The 24,926-nt window shown below is 44.8% G+C and overlaps 2 protein-coding genes across 3 annotated transcripts; both read left to right on the plus strand.

The window, feature by feature from the left end:
* Positions 1-1,792: 1,792 nt before the first annotated feature.
* On the plus strand, positions 1,793-10,866 carry LOC122940260 (MRG domain binding protein). Its single transcript, XM_044296803.1, has 5 exons — positions 1,793-1,982; positions 3,022-3,143; positions 3,260-3,341; positions 6,245-6,319; positions 9,565-10,866. Exons 1-5 carry the CDS (start codon positions 1,844-1,846, stop codon positions 9,753-9,755), a joined length of 609 nt encoding a protein of 202 aa, XP_044152738.1. The 5' UTR covers positions 1,793-1,843; the 3' UTR covers positions 9,756-10,866.
* Positions 10,867-15,450: 4,584 nt separating this feature from the next.
* Positions 15,451-22,680, plus strand: LOC122941580 (opioid growth factor receptor-like protein 1). Of its 2 annotated transcripts, XM_044298929.1 has the most exons (7): positions 15,451-15,483; positions 16,938-17,054; positions 19,736-19,802; positions 20,040-20,118; positions 20,459-20,525; positions 20,937-21,085; positions 22,084-22,680. In XM_044298929.1, the coding sequence occupies exons 1-7, from the start codon at positions 15,466-15,468 to the stop codon at positions 22,424-22,426; spliced, it is 840 nt and encodes a 279-aa protein (XP_044154864.1). In that variant the 5' UTR covers positions 15,451-15,465; the 3' UTR covers positions 22,427-22,680. The 2 variants fall into 2 exon arrangements, with proteins under 2 accessions (XP_044154864.1, XP_044154865.1); XM_044298930.1 differs by lacking the exons at positions 15,451-15,483; positions 16,938-17,054 and adding an exon at positions 17,291-17,536.
* Positions 22,681-24,926: the final 2,246 nt, after the last annotated feature.

Genomic DNA, 24,926 nt, shown 5'->3' on the forward strand with positions numbered 1-24,926 from the left:
GAGACTACTCCAGGAAGTTAAAGCCTGGTGGTTCCCCTGTAGTGGGATTAAAGGGTGAATACCATGGGACCACCAGGATAACGACCTTAGAATTAGCCAAAAGCATGGTTGGTGGACACTGCCATACCAATCATCCATGATGCAGGAAGTAGCTGGCTTAATAAACTGAGAAAAACACATAGCCCATTCAACATGTCCCCAACACAGAGAAGGAAAGGAGACAGTGGGGGTAGGGGAAGCTACCTTTGCTTGCCTTTGTAGGAACGAATGCAGTACTAGAGGTTCCGGGACCAGCAGAGAAGGGCTGAACGGCCAGCAGGGAAGCGTTCACAATACAAATACAATAGTAATGTTTAATATTTTTAATAATTTTACATTTTGACAACAGCTAAAGAACTTTTTATCTCATGGACAACCCCTTAAAGAGGCCCAACAGTCCATCTGCAACTTAAAGGGATTATCCTACAAATGTAATAAAAACATCTGGATTAATTCACACTGTTACTTTATATCAATGTTGTCCAGTAAATTTCACCTTTTTTCCATATATTTGGATGACTTTCGTCTCTTTCTGTTAGTGAGCAGCATCTCCCAGGATGCAGTGCAATCAGCTCTTGTTAACTCCTTCCTCCCTCGCATAGAAAACAGGGCGCTACCAGAGAAGAAAATGTTAATTTATTGCATAAATATTACAATAATATGTCTTTTGAAATGGCATTTATTGCATAGCAATCCTTTTTGTGAGATAATCCCATTAAGAGGACAGCAGTACTGTAAGGGCTCATGCAAACATGTGGAAACCCGATTTATGCTACTGCACGAAATGTGAGGTGCGGTATGTGCCCATATACTGCTATGGATGCTGTTTCACAACATCATACATTTTGTAGTTTACTCCCCTAACAATGACAGTCACAATACCCACAGGAGTTCACAGTGTGCCCATTGCCAGTTACAGTACCCCTCTGAAAGCCACAGTACCAAAGGCGACTATAAAGAGGCTCCAGGTCTCAGTCTTAATGGTCCCCAATAATCCAAATTGTCTCAGTGACAACCATAGTGCCCCTAACAACCCAAATTGTCCTAGAGACAATAGTGCCCCTAATAACCCAAATTGTCCTAGAGACAATAGTGCCCCTAATAACCCAAAATGTCCTAGAGACAACCATAGCGTCCCTAATAACCCAAAATGTCCTAGAGACAACCATAGTGCCCCTAATAACCCTAAATGTCCTAGAGACAACCAGAGTGCCCCTAAGTACGGTACCACACAGTTAGGCCTCTTTCACACGACCGTATGGCTTTTTCAGCGTTTTTCGCAGATCTTTTGTTCCGTTTTTCCATAGGGCATATACAGTATACAGTAATTACATAGAAAAAATTAGGCTGGGCATAACATTTTCAATAGATGGTTCCGCAAAAACGGAACGGATTGCATTAATTTGAATGGAGCCACGGAACGTGATTTGCGGGCAACAATAGGACATGTTCTATCTTTCAACGGAACGTAAAAACGGAAATACGGAACCGGAATGCATACGGAGTACATTCCGGTTTTTTTTGCGGAACCATTGAAATGAATGGTTCCGTATACGGAATGCAAAAAATGGCCCGTAAAGGGGGGAAAAAACGGTCGTATGAAAGGGGCCTCAGTGCAATGTTCCCCTGACGGGTGTACATCAGGATCTCCTCTAGGTGGCACTGTACTTTTTATTTTTCAACCTCGAAGTTGTAAATCTGTCTGCAGTACCTACAAGCCGACACTAGATGGCCCTGTGTGCAGTACCGCCTTCCTCCAGCAGAGGCAACGGTTCTCCGGTGTTTCACGGTAGTGGCGGCTACGATGGGTGAGACAGAGACCGGGGAGGGAGCTGTGGAGCGTACGGAGCCGGTCCCTGGACCCCCAGCGGAGGAGCCGGTGCTGTGGAGCCCGGAGGTGGAAGTGTGCCTGTTTCACGCCATGCTTGGCCATAAGCCAGTCGGTGAGTGAAGGCCGCAGCTGATCCCCGGGCTGGAGTAGATGGCATACCCGAGGGGGATAAGGGGGAGCGGGGTGGCGGAATGTAGCCAGGCCGGGGATTTAATACCGAGAATCCCGTCCTGTGTTCCCGTACAGTTAGTGCTATGGCCTCCCGTAGGAATTCCATTAATATACGTGTGTAATTAGACACAAGGACACAATAGGGATCATCGTATTATTGCGCATGCTCAGTGCCCACCTGCCGTGCACCCCATAGTCATAGACAATACCTGCCATAACGTGACTTTAGTGCATTTTTTTTTTTTCTTCCTCCATAGATGTCAGTGGAAACTGCATGGATTAGCATTGCTGTGCACCAGGGGATGGAGACACGGGCTTACAAGAAAATCACTGTCCTCAGGATAGTCCACCAATATGTAATTGGAGGGGGATATCTGAGCTCTACAGCAGTTATTTACAGCGCCACTCACATCCATGTGGCTGTGTCTGGTACTGCAGCTCAGCCCCATACACTTGAATAAGACTGAGCTGCAGTACCAGACACAGCCACTAGGATATTGTCTGCGCTGTGTCAGGACGAAGTGCTGGAGTTCTGCGCCCTCTTCTCCTCAGTATATCTTAGTGCAAGGGTCGGCAACCTCCAGAATTCTAGCTGTTGTTAAACTACATCTCCCAACATGCTCTAATCACTTCTCTGAGTGCTTTGAGAACAGGCGAGCAAGTATGCATGCTGGGAATTGTAGTTTTCTAACATCTGGAGTGCCAGCGGTTTCTTTTACCCCTAGTGGCTATGCCTGGTACTGCAGCTCAGCCCCATTTGAGAAAATGTGTCCTCGCTGCAGTACCAGACACGGCCACATGGACGAGAGCTGCGCTGTGTTGGGTGCTGTAGTGGACAGGGCCCTTCCGTCTGTAGATTGTGGGGGTTGCCAAGCTATCCTTAGCACAGACTATCAGTGTTTTGCCTCTTACATGCATTGCCTGCTGCCATGCCATCCTGGACTTGCTGACTGTTTCCTTTCCTTGTGTCTTCGCTGCAGGTGTGAACAGACACTTCCACATGATCTGCATTCGGGATAAGTTCAGCCAGAATATCGGCCGTCAGATATCATCGAAGGTTATATGGGAACATCTGCGCACCATGTATGACATGCAGGCCCTGGTGAGTGCTCCAGTGTAATGGAGGCCGGGACTGCGCCAGTACGGGTTGTCACTTCACCATGTAGGATTCATTTTCTTCTGGGATTTATCGTTATGTGATTTATTTATTTTTCTCAGCATGAATCGGAGATCCTTCCTTTCCCAAATTCCGAGAAGAACTTTATTCTGCCTGAAGAGATTATTCAGGAGGTGAAAGAGGGTGAGTAGCTGTGAGGTAGATCCAGGATCTTGTGTCATCAGGGGAAATAGTGACCAGACAGGTTCTGTAAGATAAGCATCCCCTTTAACTCCTTAATGACTGCCGATACGTGTTTTTACAGAGCTTTTATTCTAGGCCGCCATCACACCCTTTTTACTATGGCCTAGAACAAGCGCTGCATGGGTCTCCCCTTCAGCTAAGAGCAGGAGTTCAATATTTATGTGACCGCCCCTTTATGGGACTAAATATAAGAGTTAAAGGGGTTATTCAACCCCTATAATGACCCCCCCCAATGCCCAGGCCCCCATATAGGTTATACACCCGCGTCGCTCTTGATGGCTTCCCGGCTGCCTCTGCATCTCCCTAGCGTCACTTGCGATGCGAAGGAGGCTCGTCCCCGTCGCGGTCTGCTATTGGTTGCTCCCCCAACAGCTACACCCCATTCAACGCCCTCTCAGTTAAAAAAATAAAATAAATATACCCTTTTCAATAAAAAAAAATTATAATTTCAATGGAAAAAAAAATGCAAAAATAAAATCCCCTCCACATATTTGGTCGTCCGTTACGACCCGTACAATACAATTATCCATAATAAATCCCACAAGGAGAACACCATAAAAAAAAAGGCAAAATTGGTGTTTTTTCTTATTTGCCACACAAAAAAAAAACATTTAAAAAGTGTTATGTACCCCAAAATGGTACCAGTGAAAAGCACAAGTCGTCCCACAAACAAAAATCACGCCCTCACACAACTCTGTAAATAAATTTAAAAAGTTATGGGTCTTGGCATGCATCAGTGCAAAAACATTTTATTATTTTAAAGGATTTTTATTGTGCAAAAGTAGTAAAACGTCATATATCTACAGTGCCTTGAAAAAGTATTCATACCCCTTGGACTTTTCCATATATTTCACTTTACACCCACAAAGTTAAATGTATTTTGTAGGTATTTTATGTGATAGACCAACACAAAGTAGCAGGTATGTGTGAAGTGAAAAGAAAATGTTACATGGTTTTCAACATTTTTAATAAATTAAATTCTGGAAAGTGTGGCGTGCATTTGTATTCAGCCCCCATAGTCAATACTTTGTAGGACCACCTTTCGCTGCAATTACAGCTGCAAGTCTTTTGGGGTATGTCTCTACCAGCTTTGCACATCTAGAGGCTGACATTTTTTCCCATTTTGCAAAATAGCTCAAGCTCAGACAGACTGGATGGAGAACATCTGTGAACAGCAATTTCCAAGTCTTGCCACAGATTCTCAATGGGATTTAGGTCTGGACTTTGACTGGGTCATTCTAACGCAGGAATATGCTTTGACCTAAACCATTCCACTGTAGCTCTGGCTGGATGTTTAGAGTTGTTGTCCTGCTGGTAGATGAACCTCCGCCCCAGTCCCAAGTCTTTTGCAGCCTCTAACAGGTTTACCTCCAGGATTGCCCTGTATTTACCACCATTCATCTTCCCAACAACTCTGACCAGCTTCCCTGTCACTGCTGAAGGAAAGCATCCTCACAGCATGATGCTGCCACCACCATGTTTCACCGTGAGGATTATGTGTTCAGGGCAGTGTAAGTTTTCTTCCACACACAGTGTTTTGCATTTAGGCCAAAAAGTTCAACCATGGTCTCATCTGACCAGAGAACCTTCTTCTACATGTTTGCTGTGGCAAAGTGCAAATGGGACTTCTTATGGTTTGCTTTCAGAAATGGCTTTCTTCTTGCCACTCTTTCATAAAGGCCATATTTGTGGAGAACACGACTAATAGTTGTCCTGTGGACAGATTTTCGCACCTGAGCTGTGCATCTCTGCAGCTTCTCCACAGTGATTATGGGCCTCTTGGCCGCTTTTTTAATAGTTCTTTCCTTGCCTGGGCTGTCAGTTTAGGTGGACAGCCATGTCTTGGTAGGTTTATAGTTGTGCCATACTTCTTCCCTTTTCAGATAATAGATTGAACAGTGCTCAATGTTCAGAACTTGGGATATTTTTATTATAACCTAACCCAGCTTTACACTTCTCCACAACTTGATCCCTGACCTGTCTGGTGTGTTCCTTGGTTTTTATGATGCTGTTTGATCACTAATGTTCTCTAACAAACCTCTGAGGCCTCCACAGGTCAGCTATAGTTATAATGAGAATAAATTACTGTGACGTCTGAAGGAGAATGGTCACACTGGATCTTATTTAGGGGTGTAAGAGTGCAGGAGGCTGAATACAAATGAACGCCACACATTATAGATTTTTATTTATTAAAAATTTTGAAAATAATTTTCTTTTCACTTCACACATACTTGTTACTTTGTGTTGGTCTATCACATAAAATCCCAATGAAATACATTTATGCTTGTGGGTGTAACGTGAAAAAACGTAGAAAAGTTTTAAGCACTGTGTGTGTGTGTGTGTGTGTGTGATCGTACTGACCCAGAAAATAAAGTTATGTTATTTATGCTGCAAAGTGAATGTTGCAAAATTTACAATATAAAAATGTTTTTCATACCCCAAAATGGTGTCATAAAAAACAAGCCTCATACAGCTGCATTGATGGAACGGCCATCTGAATAGCCCTATATACTTGATTGGATCTTTAAACGGCTGTTTTTCACCATCGTGTGAATGCAGCCTGAGTCACTCAGGGACCAAATGCATAAAGGGGGAAGGGGTTAATATCAGAACCTTTCCTAGGCCTCTGACAAAGGGGAAGACCTGGTCAGGTATACAGCAGACACTACAGGAGAAATGTGGTATTACATGCAGTCATTCAAATGAATGGCCAACCATGTAATACATGGAGAGCTGCTTTTTGTTAGCGGCTCTGCCTTGTAGATGAGGGTCTGATGAGGGGATCCCTTCTGTATGTATGGACCAAGCAACTTCTTAAGAAGTTTCCTTTCATATTGCTTTAGGTAAAGTGGCCACAGAGGACGACATCAAGGAAGAAACAAAGGAAGACGTAGATCTGCACTCAGTGTCTGATGAAGGTAAGGCTTTCATTTCCTTCTTCCACCAATCTAGGCTGCTTTTAAATTATGGGAGCAGGGGTGTATCGATGCATAATGAGGAAGGTACAATCAGCGGGTGGCTTTAATATCAATCTGTTATTTAAAGGGTTTCTACCACCTCTTCAGTTTGACCAAATTAGCTTTCAGACACTAGCGATCTGCTAGTGTCTGATCTCCATAACCATGCAATTCTTAGACCTTTGTGTGGAGCCGTTTCATTAAAAAACTAACTTTTATTCCTAAGCAAATGAGCCTCTAGGTGCTATGGGGGCGTCTTTTCAGCACCTAGAGGCTCGGTCTACTCACACTGTATGCCCGCCCATCTCGTCTTGAATGCCTGCCTCCATCACAGCCATCGGACGAATTCACGTGCCTGCGCCGTTCACTTCTGTCTTAGGCGCAGTGAGTAAAGGCCGCTCTCCTGATGCCGGCTTCCTCACTGTGACGTAGTCGGCGCCAGCGCAGTGAGGAATCCGGCACCAGGAGCGTATCATTTACTCACTGCGTCTGCGCCGATGACAGAAGTGAACGGCGCAGGCGCGAGAATTCGTCCGATGGCTGTGATGGAGGCAGGCATTCAAGACGAGATGGGCGGGCATACAGTGTGAGTAGACCGAGCCTCTAGGTGCTGAAAAGACGCCCCCGCTCATTTGCATAGGAATAAAAGTTAGTTTTTTAATGAAACGGCTCCACACAAAGGTCTAAGAATTGCATGGTTATGGAGATCAGACACTAGCAGATCGCTAGTGTCTGAAAGCTAATTTGGTCAAACTGAAGAAGTGGTAGAAACCCTTTAAATAACAGATTGATATTAAAGCCGGCCGTTGATTGTACATTGGAATAGAGTTGTTGTGATACGGTTTTGATACCATGAAAAAGTATTGCGATACTCGATACCATTCGATACGTGAAAAAAATAAACCAAAAAGCCACGTGAATCACGCAGTTTTTATTTATTTTTTCTGTTCCGGCGTTCACCGCATAGATTTTTTAAATATTTTAATAGTTTGGACTTTTCTGATGTGGCGATATGTGATATGTTTATTATTTATACATTTTATATGTGAAATTGGGAAAGCGGGTGATTCATACTTAAAGAGGACCTTTCATCAATATAATTTTATTTAAATGACCCCCCTACCTAATAGTCCGGCATCCACTGATGTTCCCCCTTTTTTTTTTTTTTCAAATCGACCCCCGAATCTTGAAATAACAGCCTTTTTCTTCTGCTGCAGCGTCTGTCAATCAGACGCTTTTTTGTAGGGGGCGTTGCTCAAGTCTTTTCTTTGCTATTCTCCTTGGCTGAGAGCGCAGCCAATCGCAGCGCTCTCTCTCAGCCAGGGAGAAGGAGCTCAAGTTCTCGCGAGAATCGCGAGAACTTGAGCTACCTAACATCCGGGTTCCAGCGCCATCTTGGATTCCCCTGACGAGGATCGCGGCGGGTGAGGAAGCAGCGCAACGAGCGGCAGGGTAAGTATTAGAATATACCCCTTATGTCTAGGGGTATATTCTAATACTTACCCTGCCGCTCGTTGCGCTGCTTCCTCACCCGCCGCGATCCTCGTCAGGGGAATCCAAGATGGCGCTGGAACCCGGATGTTAGGTAGCTCAAGTTCTCGCGATTCTCGCGAGAACTTGAGCTCCTTCTCCCTGGCTGAGAGAGAGCGCTGCGATTGGCTGCGCTCTCAGCCAAGGAGAATAGCAAAGAAAAGACTTGAGCAACGCCCCCTACAAAAAAGCGTCTGATTGACAGACGCTGCAGCAGAAGAAAAAGGCTGTTATTTCAAGATTCGGGGGTCGATTTGAAAAAAAAAAAAAAGGGGGAACATCAGTGGATGCCGGACTATTAGGTAGGGGGGTCATTTAAATAAAATTATATTGATGAAAGGTCCTCTTTAATATTTTGGTGGGGGGGGATTCCTATATTTTTTTTTACACTTTTTATTTAATAACTATTTCTCCCCTTAGGGGCTAGAACCTGGGATCTTTCATCCCTTGTCCCATTCAGCCTGATAGATCTCTATCAGGGTGAATAGGACTTCACACTGTCCCTGCTGATCTGTGCTCTGTGCACACAGCATCAGGGATGTTACCATGGCAGCCAGGGCTTCAATAGCATCCTGGCTGCCATAGTAACCGATCGGAGCCCCAGGATTACACAGCTGGGGCTCCGATCAGAAGCTGCCACTGTGCACCACCAATGAGGGGGAGGGGACCCTGTGGCCACTGGCACCAATGATTTTAATACTTGGGGGTTGAGAGAGGCCGGCGCACTGTGCCACCAATGATTTTAGTGGGGTGGGGGGGGGCGCACTGCGCCACCAATGATAATTACCCCTTGAGATGTTAACTGGCGCTGATCGCAGCTCCCTGTCAGGGGCAGGGTGCCGACAATGCAATTCTGCTGCCGGCACCTGCCTCCTGTATTATGTGTTAAAGATTACTTTTCCTGGGTCCAGACTTTAAGTATTAGGCTACACAGAGCGGCGCCCAGCGATGTCCCAGCACTTACTATTAGTCCTGGTCGCCGCTCCGTTCGCCCGCAGTGCCCCATTACTGTCTCCTCTCCTGCTCCATATGCTAATTACTATCGGAGTGATGGGGAGGAGAGCTTCTGTAGTGGGCGTTCCTTCTCCCTGGCTGTAGCACTGTCCAATCGCAGCACAGGGAGAAGGAACGCCCACTAGAGAAGCTGATGTCTCCTCCCCATCGCTCCGATAGTAATTAGCATGTGGAGCAGGAGACAGTAATAGGATACAGCGGGCGAACGGAGCGGCGCCCAGGAATAATGGTAAGTGCTGGGACATCGCTGGGCGCTTCTCTGTGTAGGAAAAGTCGTATTATTGGTGGCGCAGTGCGCCCGTCCCTCTTCCGCCCCTCTCTTCTGATTGGTGACAGCAGCAGCACAGGGGTAGGGAGGACAGCTTCCTTCTCCCCTGTGCTGCTGAGAGAACATGAGTGCGCTGACAGCAGCGCTCTCATGTTCAGAGATACTAGACTGCACAGAAGCGCAGCCCAGTATCGAAAAAATGGAAATCCCGGTATCGTATCGATACCGGGACAAAAGTATTGAAATTTCGATACCCGCAACAACCCTACCACAGCTAGGTGGTAAAGCGGGCTGTGCTTGTATCCCGACTGAGCTCCTTTAAACACGTTGTATAATAAGGAAGGGTTGATGTTCTGGGTGATAGTTTCACATCACCTTTTTTGTGTGCTTTCAGCTTTTACAAACTCTTCAACGACTTCAGGGAAGACTGTGGAGAAACCCAGCAAAGAGAAGGAGAGGACTCTGTCAGAATCTGGCTCCAAGGAGTCTGGTGATAAGAGGAAACGAAGCCGCCTCACCGAGAAGGTGGTTAACGCCAACAGCAACCCATCGAGTCCCAATGCCAACAAGCGGAGACGCACATAAGGATGAGATCCTCCAAACATGCTTGTGGGACATTACAAGGTGGCCCCAGGGCTTCTCATCTGCCTGCAAAATATCCTACTACCAGTCTTGTGATCGGTAACACATATGTTGCAGGGAGTGGGCTTTGTTCTCGTTTTAGTACGGAGAAGTTGAGGCTTTTGTGTAAGGTTCACAGGGTCCTGTGGGATCACCTAGCACATCTAGTTTCTGTTTAAGGGAGGAGGACAAGCCCTCTAGTTTGGATTTTTCTTAATTAGCTATAGATAAATTTGTTAGAGGGGGATTTCACCTTCCACGAGACACGAATTGCCGGACTGAGCTTCTTTTTGGTTCTGACATTTACATGGTTTTATAGGTGAACTGTGCGCCTGAAGATCATGCTTATGTCAGATTATAGTCCTCTATAGCCGGCCATTGACGTTTGAAAGCTAACGATGCCTACCTCCTTTATATAGATGAACATATGTCTGCACATAGTATTTAAATTGAAGGGTGTGGTTCTTGTTCCCCCCTATTGATAAAGTGTATAGATCAGAGTCCATAAGGAAGCTCAGTCTGCTAACCCCAGCTGAGAGAAGTGAAATTCCCCTTTAGGCCTCGTTCACATCTCCGAATTGCCTGCAATGAGGTCCCGCTGTGAACCAGAAGATTTCCGGCATAAATGCAGAGTTTCGGCCAGACAAAAAGCATTGCATGAATTGTTTCTTCGTCCAGCCAAAAGCCGGCATTTGCGCTGGATCTACTAAACAGACATGTGAACACGGCCTTAAAGGGGTAGTCTGAGAGTTTAAAGGGAACCTGTCACCTCCAAAACACATTTTAAACACATTCGCCGGGCTATTCCATTGTGCGTGCGCGACCGGCGCATGCGCAGAGAGGGAGGAAAGCGGCCGGCTGAGTGCGGGAGCCGTAGACGGGATCGCACAGTGACAAGGAGCGCACCGCGCATGCGCGAGACTTGCACGATCCCAGCTTTACAGCAGAATGTCAATCACAGTGAAGTGAGGACAGGTAAGGGGCGGGCTTAGCTTGACTTGAAGCAAGGAGGCCGTTGCCCCCTTGACTTCAAGCTGCCTCTGAGGATAGCGAAAACACAGATTAAGGCTGAATGCACACGGCCGTGTTCCACGGCCGTGAGCGGTCCGTGGTATCCCGGCCTGGATTCCTGCTGAGAGCAGGAGCGCACGGCGTGATTGGTTGCTATGACGCCGTGCGCTTCATGCCGCCGCTGCACTACAGTAATACACTCGTATTCGGCCTAAAACAGCGTTTTTATAAAGTATACAACAACCGGTGGAGGAATAAAATACATGATTAGGAACACACTGGGGGCTACTGTGAGGTAATGATGTCTGTTTAAAATGGGTTTTGGAGGTGACAGGTTCCCTCTAAGAACTTAAACTAGCTGCAAGAAATGGGAATAAAATAAAAAAAGGAGACATTACTCTTCCGATAAATTCCCCACTGCTCCAGAGCTGACACGGGTGGTCCCTTTTATTCTCCTCTTGGAACAACACCATGCTGTACATCAAAATGACTAGCTAGCATTTTAGCGTAACTGCTGAGGCCAATGATTGGCTGCTGCTATCACATGGATGTACATCCTGTCATCGCTCCAGGAAATGAAAATAAGGCCATGGGGCCAACAGAGCATATACACATCAATGCTGTAATATGAGAAAATTTTATATAAAGGGGTTCTCCAAGGCTTTTATAGGATCCTGGCCTCTTCTGTCCTGTGTAGTAAAGATAGCTTGGTAAGTATTTACGCACCTATCACTCCGCCATGTCCGCTGCGCTCAGACTGGTTGTGGGCTCTTCCTGTCTGATTCCGACCGGGCGTGTTCTGGAGTCTTCCTGTATATCCAGCTGAACAGGAAGATTCAGGAACATATCCGGTCAGAACCCAAGCGCAAGAGCCAGCAGCCAATCTGAGCGCAACAGACAGCGGCATTGGTGGCACGACAGACAGGTAAGTACTGTCCAAACTATCTTTCCTACACAGGGCAGAAGTTCAGAGAACCCCTTTAATTTCTCTCAGATAAGTCCTTTAAGCTGTGGGAATACAGCAGATGCCAGTAGCACAAGTAGACTATGGAAAATCTCATTGCGATGAACCCAATCATCATTTGAAGGGAGCAGATGGACTTGCACTTCTGCTCCGGTTCCTGCCATTTCAATGCCTATATCATTCAGCGAGTTCTCCATAATGATGTCGCATGATCATTTTAGCCACTTGCTGTTTCGGGAGGTTATATCGCTATGGACAATCCTTCACACTATAGTCCTACAGCCATTGGCAGCTATGGTCACATGACGTGATTATGACATATCAGCCCTTTGGTATCTAAATGTTGAAGCAGAAGAAACCAGGGAGAAATTGAAAAGGTTTGGGGAAGACTCAAGAGAAATCTATCTAGGAGGTTCCCACACACTGGCAGCAGTGGACATGGTGGAGTTATTTTTTATACTGTACACCACTGACGCTACTGATGGAGCAGCCTTCACAAAGTGACAGAATCCTGAAGAAGTAGTCACGTCATAGATCAGCTAGAAAGGTTAGTTGTGTGACTACCACTCCAGCATTCAGCTTAGTCATAATACGAGCCTTCCAAGGTTACATTGCATCTGAAGAACTGTTTTAAAGCCGCAGTCTGTTGTAGTGACATCCCTTAGCTAGTGGACACCAGCACACGGTGCCTTGTATTTTATGGGAACTGTGTAGATTCTTGTAGGCTCTTGCCAATAGTTATGGGGGTAGCTTTTTAGGATGACCCCTACAACCGGTCCCCAGCACAGGACTGCATTAGTATTTAATGTTTTTAATATTTTATAATTGTTTTGTATATAAACCAGTTCTATGGTATGTTGTGTCTTGTGTTCATTTCAGATTTTTTTTTTTTGCGTCGGATGTATAGTAACAGTGAACACCCATGTTGTCTAGACTGTACCACCAGGACAATATAGGACTGTGTCTTTAAAGAGGACCTTTCATCTGTTTAGCTCTAGTCTAATTAGGGTCTTACCTTATAGGGCGGCCCCCACTGATGTCATCGCACTTTATATATATATATATATATATTTTGTTCTTTCAAAGACCCCCCTGTTTGTCTGCTGTTGTCCCCCGTTGATTTTGGCACCTTATATTCTAATTAGCCGACTTGGTTATACTAGGCGGGGACTGGAGCGGTTCTCTTCTCCCTGGCTGTGAGCGCATCCAATCAGAGCGCACCACTCATAGCCAAGAAAAGTGCGATGACATCAGTGGGGGCCGCCCTATAAGGTAAGACCCTAATTAGACTAGGGTTAAACAGATGAAAGGTCCTCTTCAAGGCCTCATGCCCACGACGTAGCTGTTCTTACGGTCCTCACATTGTGGATCCACAAAACTCTGATACGTCCTGCCCCTTTTTTTTTTTTTACAGGGCACGGAACAGACGTGTGGATGCGGACTGCACACGGTGTGCTGTCTGCATCTTTTGCAGCCCCATTAAAATTAATGGGTCCGCATTCGATCCGCAAAAAAATGCAGATCGGATGCGGAGCAAAACTACGGTCGTGTGAGATCTATAGGGTACCTAACAACATTTTAACAAACTTTGCATTAGGCTACATGCACACGAACATATGTATTTTGCGGTCCGCAAAATATACGGGTGACATCTGTGTTGCATCCGATTTTTTGCGGATTAATTGTAAAAAAAAAAACGGACAAGAATAGGACATGCTCTATATTTTTTGCAGGGGTACGGATGCGGCCTCATTAACTATAATGTGGAGATTGACGCAATCCATTGCATCGGTTTCTCTGCATATTTGCCGGGCTGCAGCCAGATCTCCACTCGTCCCGGACAGCCTGCCAGATATTAAGCGCTAGTGTGAAACTAGCCTTTCCCAATTCTTCTTCAAGGGAGATAAGCCAAAGCCCTCTCCCCACTGAGAACACAAGCTCTGTGTATGTCAATGGGGGAGTTGCTCTGCGATTCTAATGAATGTTGTTTTGTTATTTTACTCAACATGTTTTACATTTTACACTTTCATTTTGACATAGTTAGAGTCCATTCACACGTCCGTAAGTGTTTTGCAGATCTGTAAAACACGGACACCTGCAATGTGCGATCCTCAATTTGCGGACCGCACATCAAAGACACTATAATAGAAAATGCCTTTTCTGGTCCGCGGACAAGAATAGGACATGTTCTATTTTTTTCAGGAACGGAATTGCGGATCCTGAAGATGCGGTTCCCGGAAATGCGGATTCGCATCCGTTCCAGCCCCATTGAAAGTGAATGGGTCCGCAAATTGAGGAACGAATGCGGACCCAAATTACGGATGTGTGAATGGACCCTTAATACGTATGAAAAAAGACATAAGTCCATCAAGTTCGACCAAGAGATAGGTAAGCACACGAATCCCAGAGGGAATTTAAGTCACATGCACCTGCATCTCATTTAAAACATTAGCAATTTTGTATATTTTTGTCTCATATCCAGAGCAATGATGTGCTGTAAATGCAGTTGACTACTGCAGCCAATCACTGGCCTCAGTCATGATGCTAGCTCTGGAAAATTATAGACCAGCGGGAACCATCTAAGCATTGAAGCTGGAATGGTGGTGGATTAAACCTGTGAATAACGGTTGTTTCTTTTTCGTATTTTTATTCCCCAAATTCATACAACCCCTTTATCAATAAAAGTTCCTAATGAATGACAGCAATCGGAGATCTTGAAAAGCATGCAGAATTGAGACATAATATTGGAAAATTGCGGAACATTTTAATACAAACAATAAGGTTAATTTCACACAGGCGAATTTTCCGTCCAGACGCTTTCTGCTCTGTGAACGAACAGCTTCTAGACTGGACCCTGAGCCGTTCGTTTCTATGGGTATATGCACATGATCATTGTTTTTTACTGACCATCTGTCCGTTCAGGAAAAAAAATCGCTGTATATTCTATCTTCAGGTCATGATTAAAGGGGTTGTCCAGGTTCACAGCTGAACCCGGACAAACCTCTATTTTTACCCCGGCAGCCCCCCTGACTTGAGCATCATAGCAGTTCATGCTCCGATGCTCTCATTTGGGCTGCACTAAATCGCGCAGGGCAAAGGCTCTTTTGTTTAGAATAACACACTGCCCGGCGTAGGCTTCCGCCCGGCAGTGTATTCGGTGATGTCACCGGCTCTGATGGGCGGGCTTTAGCGCTGCCCTAGCCGTTTTACTGGCTAAAGCCCGCCCATCAGTGCCAGTGACGTCACCGGGCTCCCTGAGCAGCCGGAAGAGGCTTCAGCGCTCCTGCAAGGAACCTGGTACGTCATTGAGTATAAGAAAACGTCACTTCCGGCGAATAATTTCCTATAAGAAAATGGGGCTTCAGAAACATGTGGAAAAGGTAGGACATGGATGTATGTTATATGTATGTCTGTCTTGTACTAACGGAACAAAGTCCTCAATCCCGGACAACCCCTTTAAGGATTTTTAATCGTGCCTGTGGTACCTGCTCACACAAGCTTTTTAATGGACATTTAATTAATCTTGGATTTTTATGGAGACATCAGATGCGTTTTTTTTGTTTGTTTGTTTATAACATGTTCTATCTTCATTTGTTTTTCTCGCAGGAGTAGTCCAAGTGAATGGGTCCGTGAAAAAAAACTGACAGCACATGCATGGCATCTGGATGCAGTCCGTTTTTCACAGATGGCTGCTAGGAGATGCTGTGTTATTCTTCAGTAAGGATGAGCACACTTGTGTTCTCAAGTTCTGCACACAAGGTTCGGGTTATCTAAGAATTCCGTTATGGATTCCTCTATTCTTCAGTTTTTCTTCACACATATAAAAAAAATGCATGCAATCTTGATAGAAAAGGATTGAAACACGGGAGCTCATTTACAACGGGCGCTATGCCAGTTTTTGGTGTAAAAAAAAAAAAGTCACAAGACTTCATTTAGGGACTTAAACACTCATGCGACAATATTTTTTTTAATCTTTTACACCTGAAAACAGAAAAAGCAGAGTATGGGCTCATGGACTCAAACGTGCCATTTTTTTGCCGTCTGAAAATTGCAGATTCACAAAAAATGGATGCCGCCCGTGTGCCTTCCGCAATTTGCGGAACGGTACAGGAGGCCCATTATAGAAATGTCACAGAACGGAGCAACGGATGCGGACAGCACACAGAGTGTTGTCCCCATCTTTTGCGGACCCATTGAAATGAATGGTTCCATATATGGAACGCAAAAAACGTTTGTGTGCATCAGCCCTAAGGCCCCTTTCACACGAGTGAGTTTTCCGCACGGGTGCAATGCGTGAGGTGAACACATTGCACTCGCACTGAATCCGGACCCATTCACTTCAACAGGTCTGTGCACATGAGCGTTGTTTTTCACGCATCAGTTCTGCGTTGCGTGAAAAACGCAGCATGTTCTATATTCTGCGGTTTTCACACAGCCCCGGCCCCAATAGAAGTAAATGGGGCTTCAGTGAAAAACACATTGCATCCGCAAGCAAGTGCGGATGTGATGCGTTTTTCACTGATGGTTTCTAAGAGATGTTTGTAAACCTTCAGTTTTTTTTATCACGCCATATGGCCCTAACCTAAGTGTACCACCTAGGCGCAAGAGTAAGATCAGTCAACAGCAGTTTGCGTACAGATTTCCAGGTCACAGCAGGAGATTTCTGTATCTACACTACAGTTAGAAGGAACTAGAACATACCGTAAAACTGCTAAGGACTTTGCCTTTGGGCTCATGCACACAAACGTATTTTCTTTCTGTGTCCGTTCAGTTTTTTTTGCGGACCGTATGTGGAAGCATTTATTTTAATGGGTCCGCAAAAAAACAACTAAATGTACTTCGTGTGCATTCTGTTTCCATATGTCCATATTTCTGTTCCGCAAAAAAATAAAACATGTCCTATTATTGTTCGCATTACAGACAAGGATAGTACTGTTCTATTAGGGGCCAGCTGTTCCGTTCCGCAAAGTACGGAATGCACACAAATGTCCTCCGCTTTTTTTGCGGATCCGTTTTCTTGTGGACCGCAAAATACGGTCTTGTGCATGAGCCCTTTAACTGAGGAGAGGCCTAGTAGGGAGGTTCAGTGTGTGCTATGTAACCTGACACTTCATTAGATGATCCTCGCTAACCTGAGTTTCACTTTCTTTTACCAATCCGGAATGGGACAGATGGGCACCAAAACTAATAAAACTGTTCCCCCCCTACGTTATGAACAGAGGGAGACGGACTACAACTCCACCTGGGAGAAGGAGAGACCCAGGGAACAGAAAAAGTACAAGAATCAGGTAATATGTGTGAAACAGGTGGGGTCAGTCTGTCACCCCAATACTGTAAAGTGGCTCTTTTCTGAATATCCTATGATCACTGCTGTGGTCTAGAAGTGACGGATTTCCAGCTGCTGCAGAACAGCTTGTAGATCACTGGACTGCTAGGTAAGCTCCTTGCTATGTTACAGTACACAGATCTGACTGGATTTAGCCCCGCCTACTCTTGTGTGACAACTTTCCGAGAAGCAGGTTCACAGGAAACAAGGCTCGTCCGTGTATGTTCTATTATGTGCTGTGCAGAGGAAGCTATTGTTCCCTGTGATCAGCCATTCCAGACTGCTGAAGGACAGCACCAGAGCTCTCCATGGTGACTACCTTCTGCCATACCAACAGTGCTGACAACATACACAGTCTTATAACGCTGCTGCTATGCTGTAAGCTCAAGACGTCTGTGGAAACTGGAAGGGGGGGCTGGATCAGGGGCAGAGATATTGAAAATGGTGAGTAATGAAAACACACTGGGGGACATGCAGGGGCAGACTGGCCATAGACCCTACAGGGAAATTTCCTGGTGGGCCGATGCCCCAGGGGGCCACCAGAGCCCTCTTCATGGCCGAGTTCATATTAATCTGATGCTCTCAGCATTAATTAATGCTAGGAACATCTCGTACATGTGCAACGGCTGGGCCAATTACAGAAAGTGACCCAGCATTTTGCTAAGGGGATCTGTCACTTGTTTATGTTGCCTTTAGTTCCGAGACCATAAAACTGGTGACAGATTCCCTTTAACAAGGCTCATAGAAAGCGAAACTGGCTTAGTTGCCCATATCAACCAATCAGATTCCACCTTTCATTTTCCAAAGGAGCTCTGAAAAATGAAGGGTGGAATCTGATTGGTTGGTATGGGCAACTAAGCCAGTTTTGATAAGTCTCCCCCACTGTATTTAGTAGGTGTGGTATTCTTTGTCGCAAAATATTGATGTCAGTAGTAGTCAGTCGTGAGGTGGTGTATGGAAGACAAATGGGGGAGGCAGGATGCACATGTCTGTGAACCAGTGAAAGGGGCCCAAATTACGCCAAATTTATCATTGCCCATACTGATAGGGAACTTGGAATATATCAGCGCTATATAGGTGAGTAAAATAAATAACTGTCTCACACACATCTCTTCCTTTTTTCAGTTTTTGCCATGTTTAACCACTTCATTACCAGACTTACCAGGCCAATTTTTCCTATTTAACAATGGGCCTATCTAACTGCAAATAACTATTTACCGTATTTGTCGGACTATAAGGGCTCATGCACACGAACGTATTTTCTTTCCGTGTCCGTTCTGGTTTTTTTTGCGGACCGTATGCGGAACCATTCACTTCAATGGGTCAGCAAAAAAAAAACGGAAGTTACTCTGTGTGCATTCCGTTTCCGTATGTCCGTACTTCCGTTTCGCAAAAAAATAGAACATGTCCTATTATAGTCCGCATTACAGACAAGGATAGTACTGTTCTATGAAGGGCCAGCTGTTCCATTCTGCAAAATACGGAATGCACACGGATGTCATCAGTATTTTTTGCGGACCGCAAAATACATACGGTCGCGTGCACTTTTTTCCCCACATAAGCCTTATAGTATGGATGCTAATGATCACTTCCATTATGGTCATCAGTAGGAATAAGCAAATTAACTTCGGACGAAACATCCAAGGTCAATTTGCATACCACTTGGAACCGAACCTAAGTTCGGGAAAAGGTTTTTAATAGTAGAAATTAATTTTTGAAGTTATTACCCGAAGTCTTGCAAGACTTCGCGAAGTAATAACTTCGGCTCATCTGAGCCAATACATTCTAATACTCGATTCGCTCATCCCTAGTCATCAGCATGCAGGAGGTGCAGGGAGGTCAGACAAGCGCTGCACAGCTGTACTAACCCTCCCTGGTTTTCTGTCGGCTCGCGCTGCCCTGTTTCCTGACTGCGTTCGGCATCAGGACATAGTGCACGTTGTGTGATGCCAGTTCACAGTGCAGCCTGGGCCGGAAGAAGACCAGGGAGCGGTGTGTCTTGGATCTGCAGTGTTGCATTTTTTTTTTCTTTCTACAGTGACAGTATAGATGGATGGAACAGCTGCCGGGCCTGGTCTGAGAGAGTGATCTTTACTAGCCACAGGAATGGGGGCTGCATAAAAAGGAAAGGGTTGCAAAAAATTACTGGGGGAGGGGGGCCCCATTCAAAAATTTGCTGTGGGGCCCAGTCATTTCTAGCTACGCCACTGCCTATAACCCTTTTTGTTTTCTTTATTTCACTTTTTATTTTTTATTTTTATGAAAAAAGTGAATTAGGGCACAAAGAGGTTAATTCCCAGCCTGCAGGCTCACAGTTAAAGGGGTTCTGCACTTTGTTTTAACTGATGATCTATCCTCTGGATAGATCATCAGCATCTGATCGGCGGGGGTCCGACACCCGGGACCCCCGCCGATCAGCTGTTTGAGAAGGCAGCAGCGCCGCGGCCTTCTCACTGTTTACCGCCGGCCCACTGACGTCACGACTAGTATCACCGGCCTGGGCCCGGCTAAGCTCGGTTCACTTGAATGGAACTGCTTGCCGGATCACTCTGCTGCAAGTGTGAAAGTAGCCTTAGCAATTTGACTTTCAGGACCATAATGTATTGAAAAATTATTTTGTTATGCCTGTGTTCTTCTACTTAGGAGAAGACTTCAAACCTTACACCGAATCTGGATTTTTACCGAAACAAGAAGCCATTCAAGCCAAATGGTCAGTGCAGTTCAAGTGGTAGAGATTGTATGTAGCCATTGCTTAGTGGTACTTACGGTTCCCAGAAAACAACATGACCATCAATATGGCTACTACAGCGTTGTCACCCAGCTTTTCTGGGATACAGAATGGCAAATCTATCTATGCAGTTAAAAATCTATATTCTTGAGTGAGCTTGTGTTGTGCTGCATCTGTTATAAGATGGCCGTAAGGTGTGACCTGATCTCTGTCTCACAGGGGTATACATCGAAGTGCTACTTTCCGACTGGAAGCGTGACTACGACAGATTGGAGAGAAATCATTCCTATATCCAGTGGTGAGTAAGGCAGTTACATTCGCCCTGATCTCCTACTGATCTCTATAAGTGTCAGTCTTCACTGTTGTTCTGCAATTAGATTAAAAAACCAGGAAGATCAGAACTCTAGATCTCACCCACCTGTAGCAGTGGAGCAGCCTCAGGTTTCAGGCCTGTAGATTTAGATCATAGATAGCCAACCTGAGGCTCTCCAGCTGTTGCAAAACTACAACTCCCAGCATGCACAGACTGCCTACAGCAGGGCATGGTGGGAGTTGTAGTTTTACAACAGCTGGAGAGCCACAGGTTGGCCATCCCTGCTTTAGATCATCACGTTGTATTTTCTCTTTTTCCATTATAGGCTTTTTCCACTGCAAAAACCAGGTAGAAATTCAAGTGCCAAACCACTGACCATGACTGAGATCCAGGTACCTGACACCAATATAGTGACTATCTTCCAGCTCAGACGTAGCCTAATCTGTACAGGGCCACCCCATGACATTTTATGTGTAGCAGCCTTAGGAATACATAAGACTAGGGGTACAGCCACACAGTCAGGTTTCTGCATGGGGTTTTGTAAGCCAAAACCAGGAGTGAATTTAAAAAAAAGTGGAAAAGTAGTATTTGCCCTTTATACTCCTTTTATGATCCAGTTCCGATTTGGAGCTTCCAAACTGCATTAGGAAACCTGACCGTGTGGTCATACCCCTATTCTTATGTGGTTGAGGGATTTTGGCCCAATTAATCACCTGGGCCCATAGACAATGCCAGCTCCTATAACTATGACCGACCACCTATGCTGTTTTACATATTGCCAAATGATTATAAATATGTTCTAGATCATGAAGAGCGACCAAGAAGTCAGAAGAAGGTTTCTTGCAGCATACAAGCTCATGCTGGGTTTTTACGGCGTCAAACTCCTGGACCTTGAGACTGGAAAGGTGACAAAGGCAGAGAATTGGAAGGAGAGATTCCATAACCTGAACAAGTAAGAATACTTTATGTTATAATTTCTGCTTCTTCCATCTTCCACATTTCTGGTTCAGTCCCACTTTTTTTTATCCCTTTCCTTCTCTTTCTGTCCTCGCTTTTCTCATATCTATCAGAAACTTTAGTTCTACATATCATTCCAAGCAGGCGGCTGGAGAGCCACAGATGAAGAACTACGGCACAGGAAGCAGCATGCATGTCACAGGCTGTGTGCAAAGGGAATAGGAATATCCAATGCACTCCAATTTGAGTAGATGCAATTATTTTTAATAATCAAGTAGGTTCACATCACTTAGTTTACCATACAATGTCATTTCATATCCAGGAATAGAACAAATATATTAGCCACATTATGTTCCCGGACGTTTCGGTCTATCATTAGACCTTTTTCAATGGGATCTCATTGGTGGCAGGAGGGTAGGCGCAATCCTGGATGGACACATCCCATTGAAAAAGGTCTAATGATAGACCGAAACGTCCGGGGAACATAATGTGGTTAATATGTTTGTTCTATTCCTGGATATAAAATGACATTGTATGGTAAACTAAGTGATGTGAACCTACTTGATTATTAAAAATAAGTGCATCTACTCAAATTGGAGTGCCGTGGATATTCCTATTCCCTGAGTATTCTTCTCTCACGAGCATCCGGACTACAATATAGGAGTGCAGATCACGTACTTCTACAATTACAGCCTGTGTGCAAAATCAGGACCACTGTAGGAAGGCCCTCTGTACCCTGGAGGCCATATTAGTTGTAACCCAACTTTCTTCTCCAATAGCAATGGACTCTTTTTAGGAAATCTGCCCCCTGATCCCCACGGATGAAAGCCTACAGCCATTTGTCCATATTAAGCATGGCCTCTGTATGCAAAGCCTTGCTGGGCTTTGAACAACAGGGACTGTGGGCAGATTCATGCAAAAAAGATAATCTTTACTAAAGCCCCTTTAGAAATGGCCGGCACCTTCTAATCTACATCTCTATTTTCCCCACAGTTACAGTCACAACAACCTGCGGATCACCCGGATACTCAAGTGTTTGGGGGAGATGGGCTACGAACACTTCCAGGCCCCTCTGGTCAGGTTTTTCCTTGAGGAGACCATGTGTAACAACAACTTACCCAACGTGAAAAGGAGCGTACGGGACTATTTCATGTTCACCGTGAAGGACAAGCAGGAACGCGCAAAGCTGATGACATTGCTTGAAAGAATTGAGAATCCCACAAACCATTTATCTGGGGACCAGTGGAGAAGCTCAGAAGTTACAGAAATGGGAATGGAACTAGGAGTGCAGGGGAGGGAAGAGTCTACAAGTAGGAAAAGGAGGCAAAGAAGATAATTAAGATAGGGAAGTGTAAGTACTCATATCAATCAATCCGATCCCAACCATGAAGAATTTCAACACTCTTTCCCTTGTTTTAGACTGACTAGCAAGCATTCACTTCCTCTTTGGGTGACCACTATTTGTGAATGCTACATAAAGGTCTGGCCTTAGGTTACATGACGCCCTCTGCGGTATATACATACAGACGTGGACAAAATTGTTGGTACCCTTTGGTCAATGAAAGAAAAAGTCACAATGGTCACAGAAATAACTTTAATCTGACAAAAGTAATAATAAATTAAAATTCTATAAATGTTAACCAATGAAAGTCAGACATTGTTTTTCAACCATGCTTCAACAGAATTATGTAAAAAAATAAACTCATGAAACAGGCATGGACAAAAATGATGGTACCCCTAGAAAACACAGAACATAATGTGACCAAAGGGACATGTTAATTCAAGGTGTGTCCACTAATTAGCATCACAGGTGTCTACAACCTTGTAATCAGCCATTGGGCCTATATATATGGCTCCAGGTAATCACTGTGTTGTTTGGTGATATGGTGTGTACCACACTCGACATGGACCAGAGGAAGCAAAGGAAAGAGCTGTCTCAAGAGATCAGAAAGAAAATTATAGACAAGCATGTTAAAGGTAAAGGCTATAAGACCATCTCCAAGCAACTAGATGTTCCTGTGAGTACAGTTGCACATATTATTCATAAGTTTAAGATCCATGGGACTGTAGCCAACCTCCCTGGACGTGGCCGCAGGAGGAAAATTGATGACAAATCTAAGAGACGGATAATCCGAATGGTAACAAAAGAGCCTAGAAAGACTTCTAAAGAGATTCAAGGTGAACTTCATGCTCAAGGAACATCAGTGTCAGATCGCACCATCCGTCGTTGTTTGAGCCAAAGTGGACTACATGGGAGACGACCAAGGAGGACACCATTGTTGAAAACGAATCATAAAAAAGCAAGACTGGAATATGCCAAACTACATGTTGACAAGCCACAAAGCTTCTGGGAGAATGTCCTGTGGACAGATGAGACAAAAATCGAAGTTTTTGCCAAGGCACATCAGCTGTATGTTCACAGACGAAAAAATGAAGCATATCAAGAAAAGAACACTGTCCCTACTGTGAAACATGGAGGAGGCTCTGTTATGTTCTGGGGCTGCTTTGCTGCGTCTGGCACAGGGTGTCTTGAATCTGTGCAGGGTACAATGAAATCTCAAGACTATCAAGGAATTCTAGAGAGAAATGTACTAGCCAGTGTCAGAAAGCTTGGTCTCAGTCGCAGGTCATGGGTCTTGCAACAGGACAATGACCCAAAACACACCGCTAAAAACACCCAAGAATGGCTAAGAGGAAAAAATTGGACTATTCTAAAGTGGCCTTCTATGAGCCCTGACCTCAATCCTATTGAGCATCTTTGGAAGGAGCTGAAACATGCAGTCTGGAAAAGGCACCCTTCAAACCGGACACAACTGGAGCAGTTTGCTCATGAGGAGTGGGCCAAAATACCTGCTGAGAGGTGCAGATGTCTCATTGACAGTTACAGGAAGCGTTTGATTGCAGTGATTGCCTCAAAAGGTTGCGCAACAAAATATTAAGTTGGGGTACCATCATTTTTGTCCATGCCTGTTTCATGAGTTTATTTTTTTACATAATTCTGTTGAAGCATGGTTGAAAAACAATGTCTGACTTTCATTGGTTAACATTTATAGAATTTTAATTTATTATTACTTTTGTCAGATTAAAGTTATTTCTGTGACCATTGTGACTTTTTCTTTCATTGACCAAAGGGTACCAACAATTTTGTCCACGTCTGTATATACAGCACCAGAACCAAGCACGGTACATAAATACAGTGTTTGAACCAAGCATGGTACATAAATACAGCACCCGACCCAAGCTCATTCCATAAATACAGCACCAGAATCGAGCCCATTACATAAATAGAGCACCAGAATCAAGCCCATCACATAAATACAGCACCGGAACCAAGCCCATTACATAAATACAGCATTTGAACCAAGCATGGTACATAAATACAACACCAGACCCAAGCTCATTACAAAAATACAGCACCAGAACCAAGACCATTACATAAACAGATCACCAGAACTAAGCCCATTACATAAATACAGCACCGGAAATCAAGCCCATTACATAAATAGAGCCCTAGAATCAAGCACATTGCATAAATACAGCACAAGAGCCAAGCACCGTACACTACAGTGTGAAACTACAGCTCCCAGTATGTCCTTAACAAGTGTAAAGCTATGGTGGGAGTTGTTTTACATGGAGAATGCTACCACCCATCATCATGCTGTAGAGCATGGATGAGCAACCTTCGACACTCCAGCTGCTGTGAAACTACAACTCCCAGTATGCACACTTACATGGCTGTTCTCATAGAAGGATTCTAGGAGTTGTGGTTTCAGAACACCTGGAGCGCTGGAGGTTGCTGATCTCGGCTAAAGACCACACATGAGGGACTGATAGCA

Source organism: Bufo gargarizans, chromosome 6 (genome assembly GCF_014858855.1).
Source record: "Bufo gargarizans isolate SCDJY-AF-19 chromosome 6, ASM1485885v1, whole genome shotgun sequence".
Classification (NCBI taxonomy): domain Eukaryota; kingdom Metazoa; phylum Chordata; class Amphibia; order Anura; family Bufonidae; genus Bufo; species Bufo gargarizans.

Coding starts and splice junctions, on each gene's coding strand:
- LOC122940260 (XM_044296803.1), top strand. CDS start 1,844: ATGGGTGAGACAGAGACCGGGGAGGGAGCTGTGGAGCGTACGGAGCCG. Junction 3,342..6,244: donor TATTCAGGAGGTGAAAGAGG/GTGAGTAGCTGT, acceptor ATATTGCTTTAG/GTAAAGTGGCCACAGAGGAC. Junction 6,320..9,564: donor GCACTCAGTGTCTGATGAAG/GTAAGGCTTTCA, acceptor GTGTGCTTTCAG/CTTTTACAAACTCTTCAACG.
- LOC122941580 (XM_044298929.1), top strand. Junction 19,803..20,039: donor GAAGCCATTCAAGCCAAATG/GTCAGTGCAGTT, acceptor TCTGTCTCACAG/GGGTATACATCGAAGTGCTA. Junction 20,119..20,458: donor AATCATTCCTATATCCAGTG/GTGAGTAAGGCA, acceptor TTTCCATTATAG/GCTTTTTCCACTGCAAAAAC.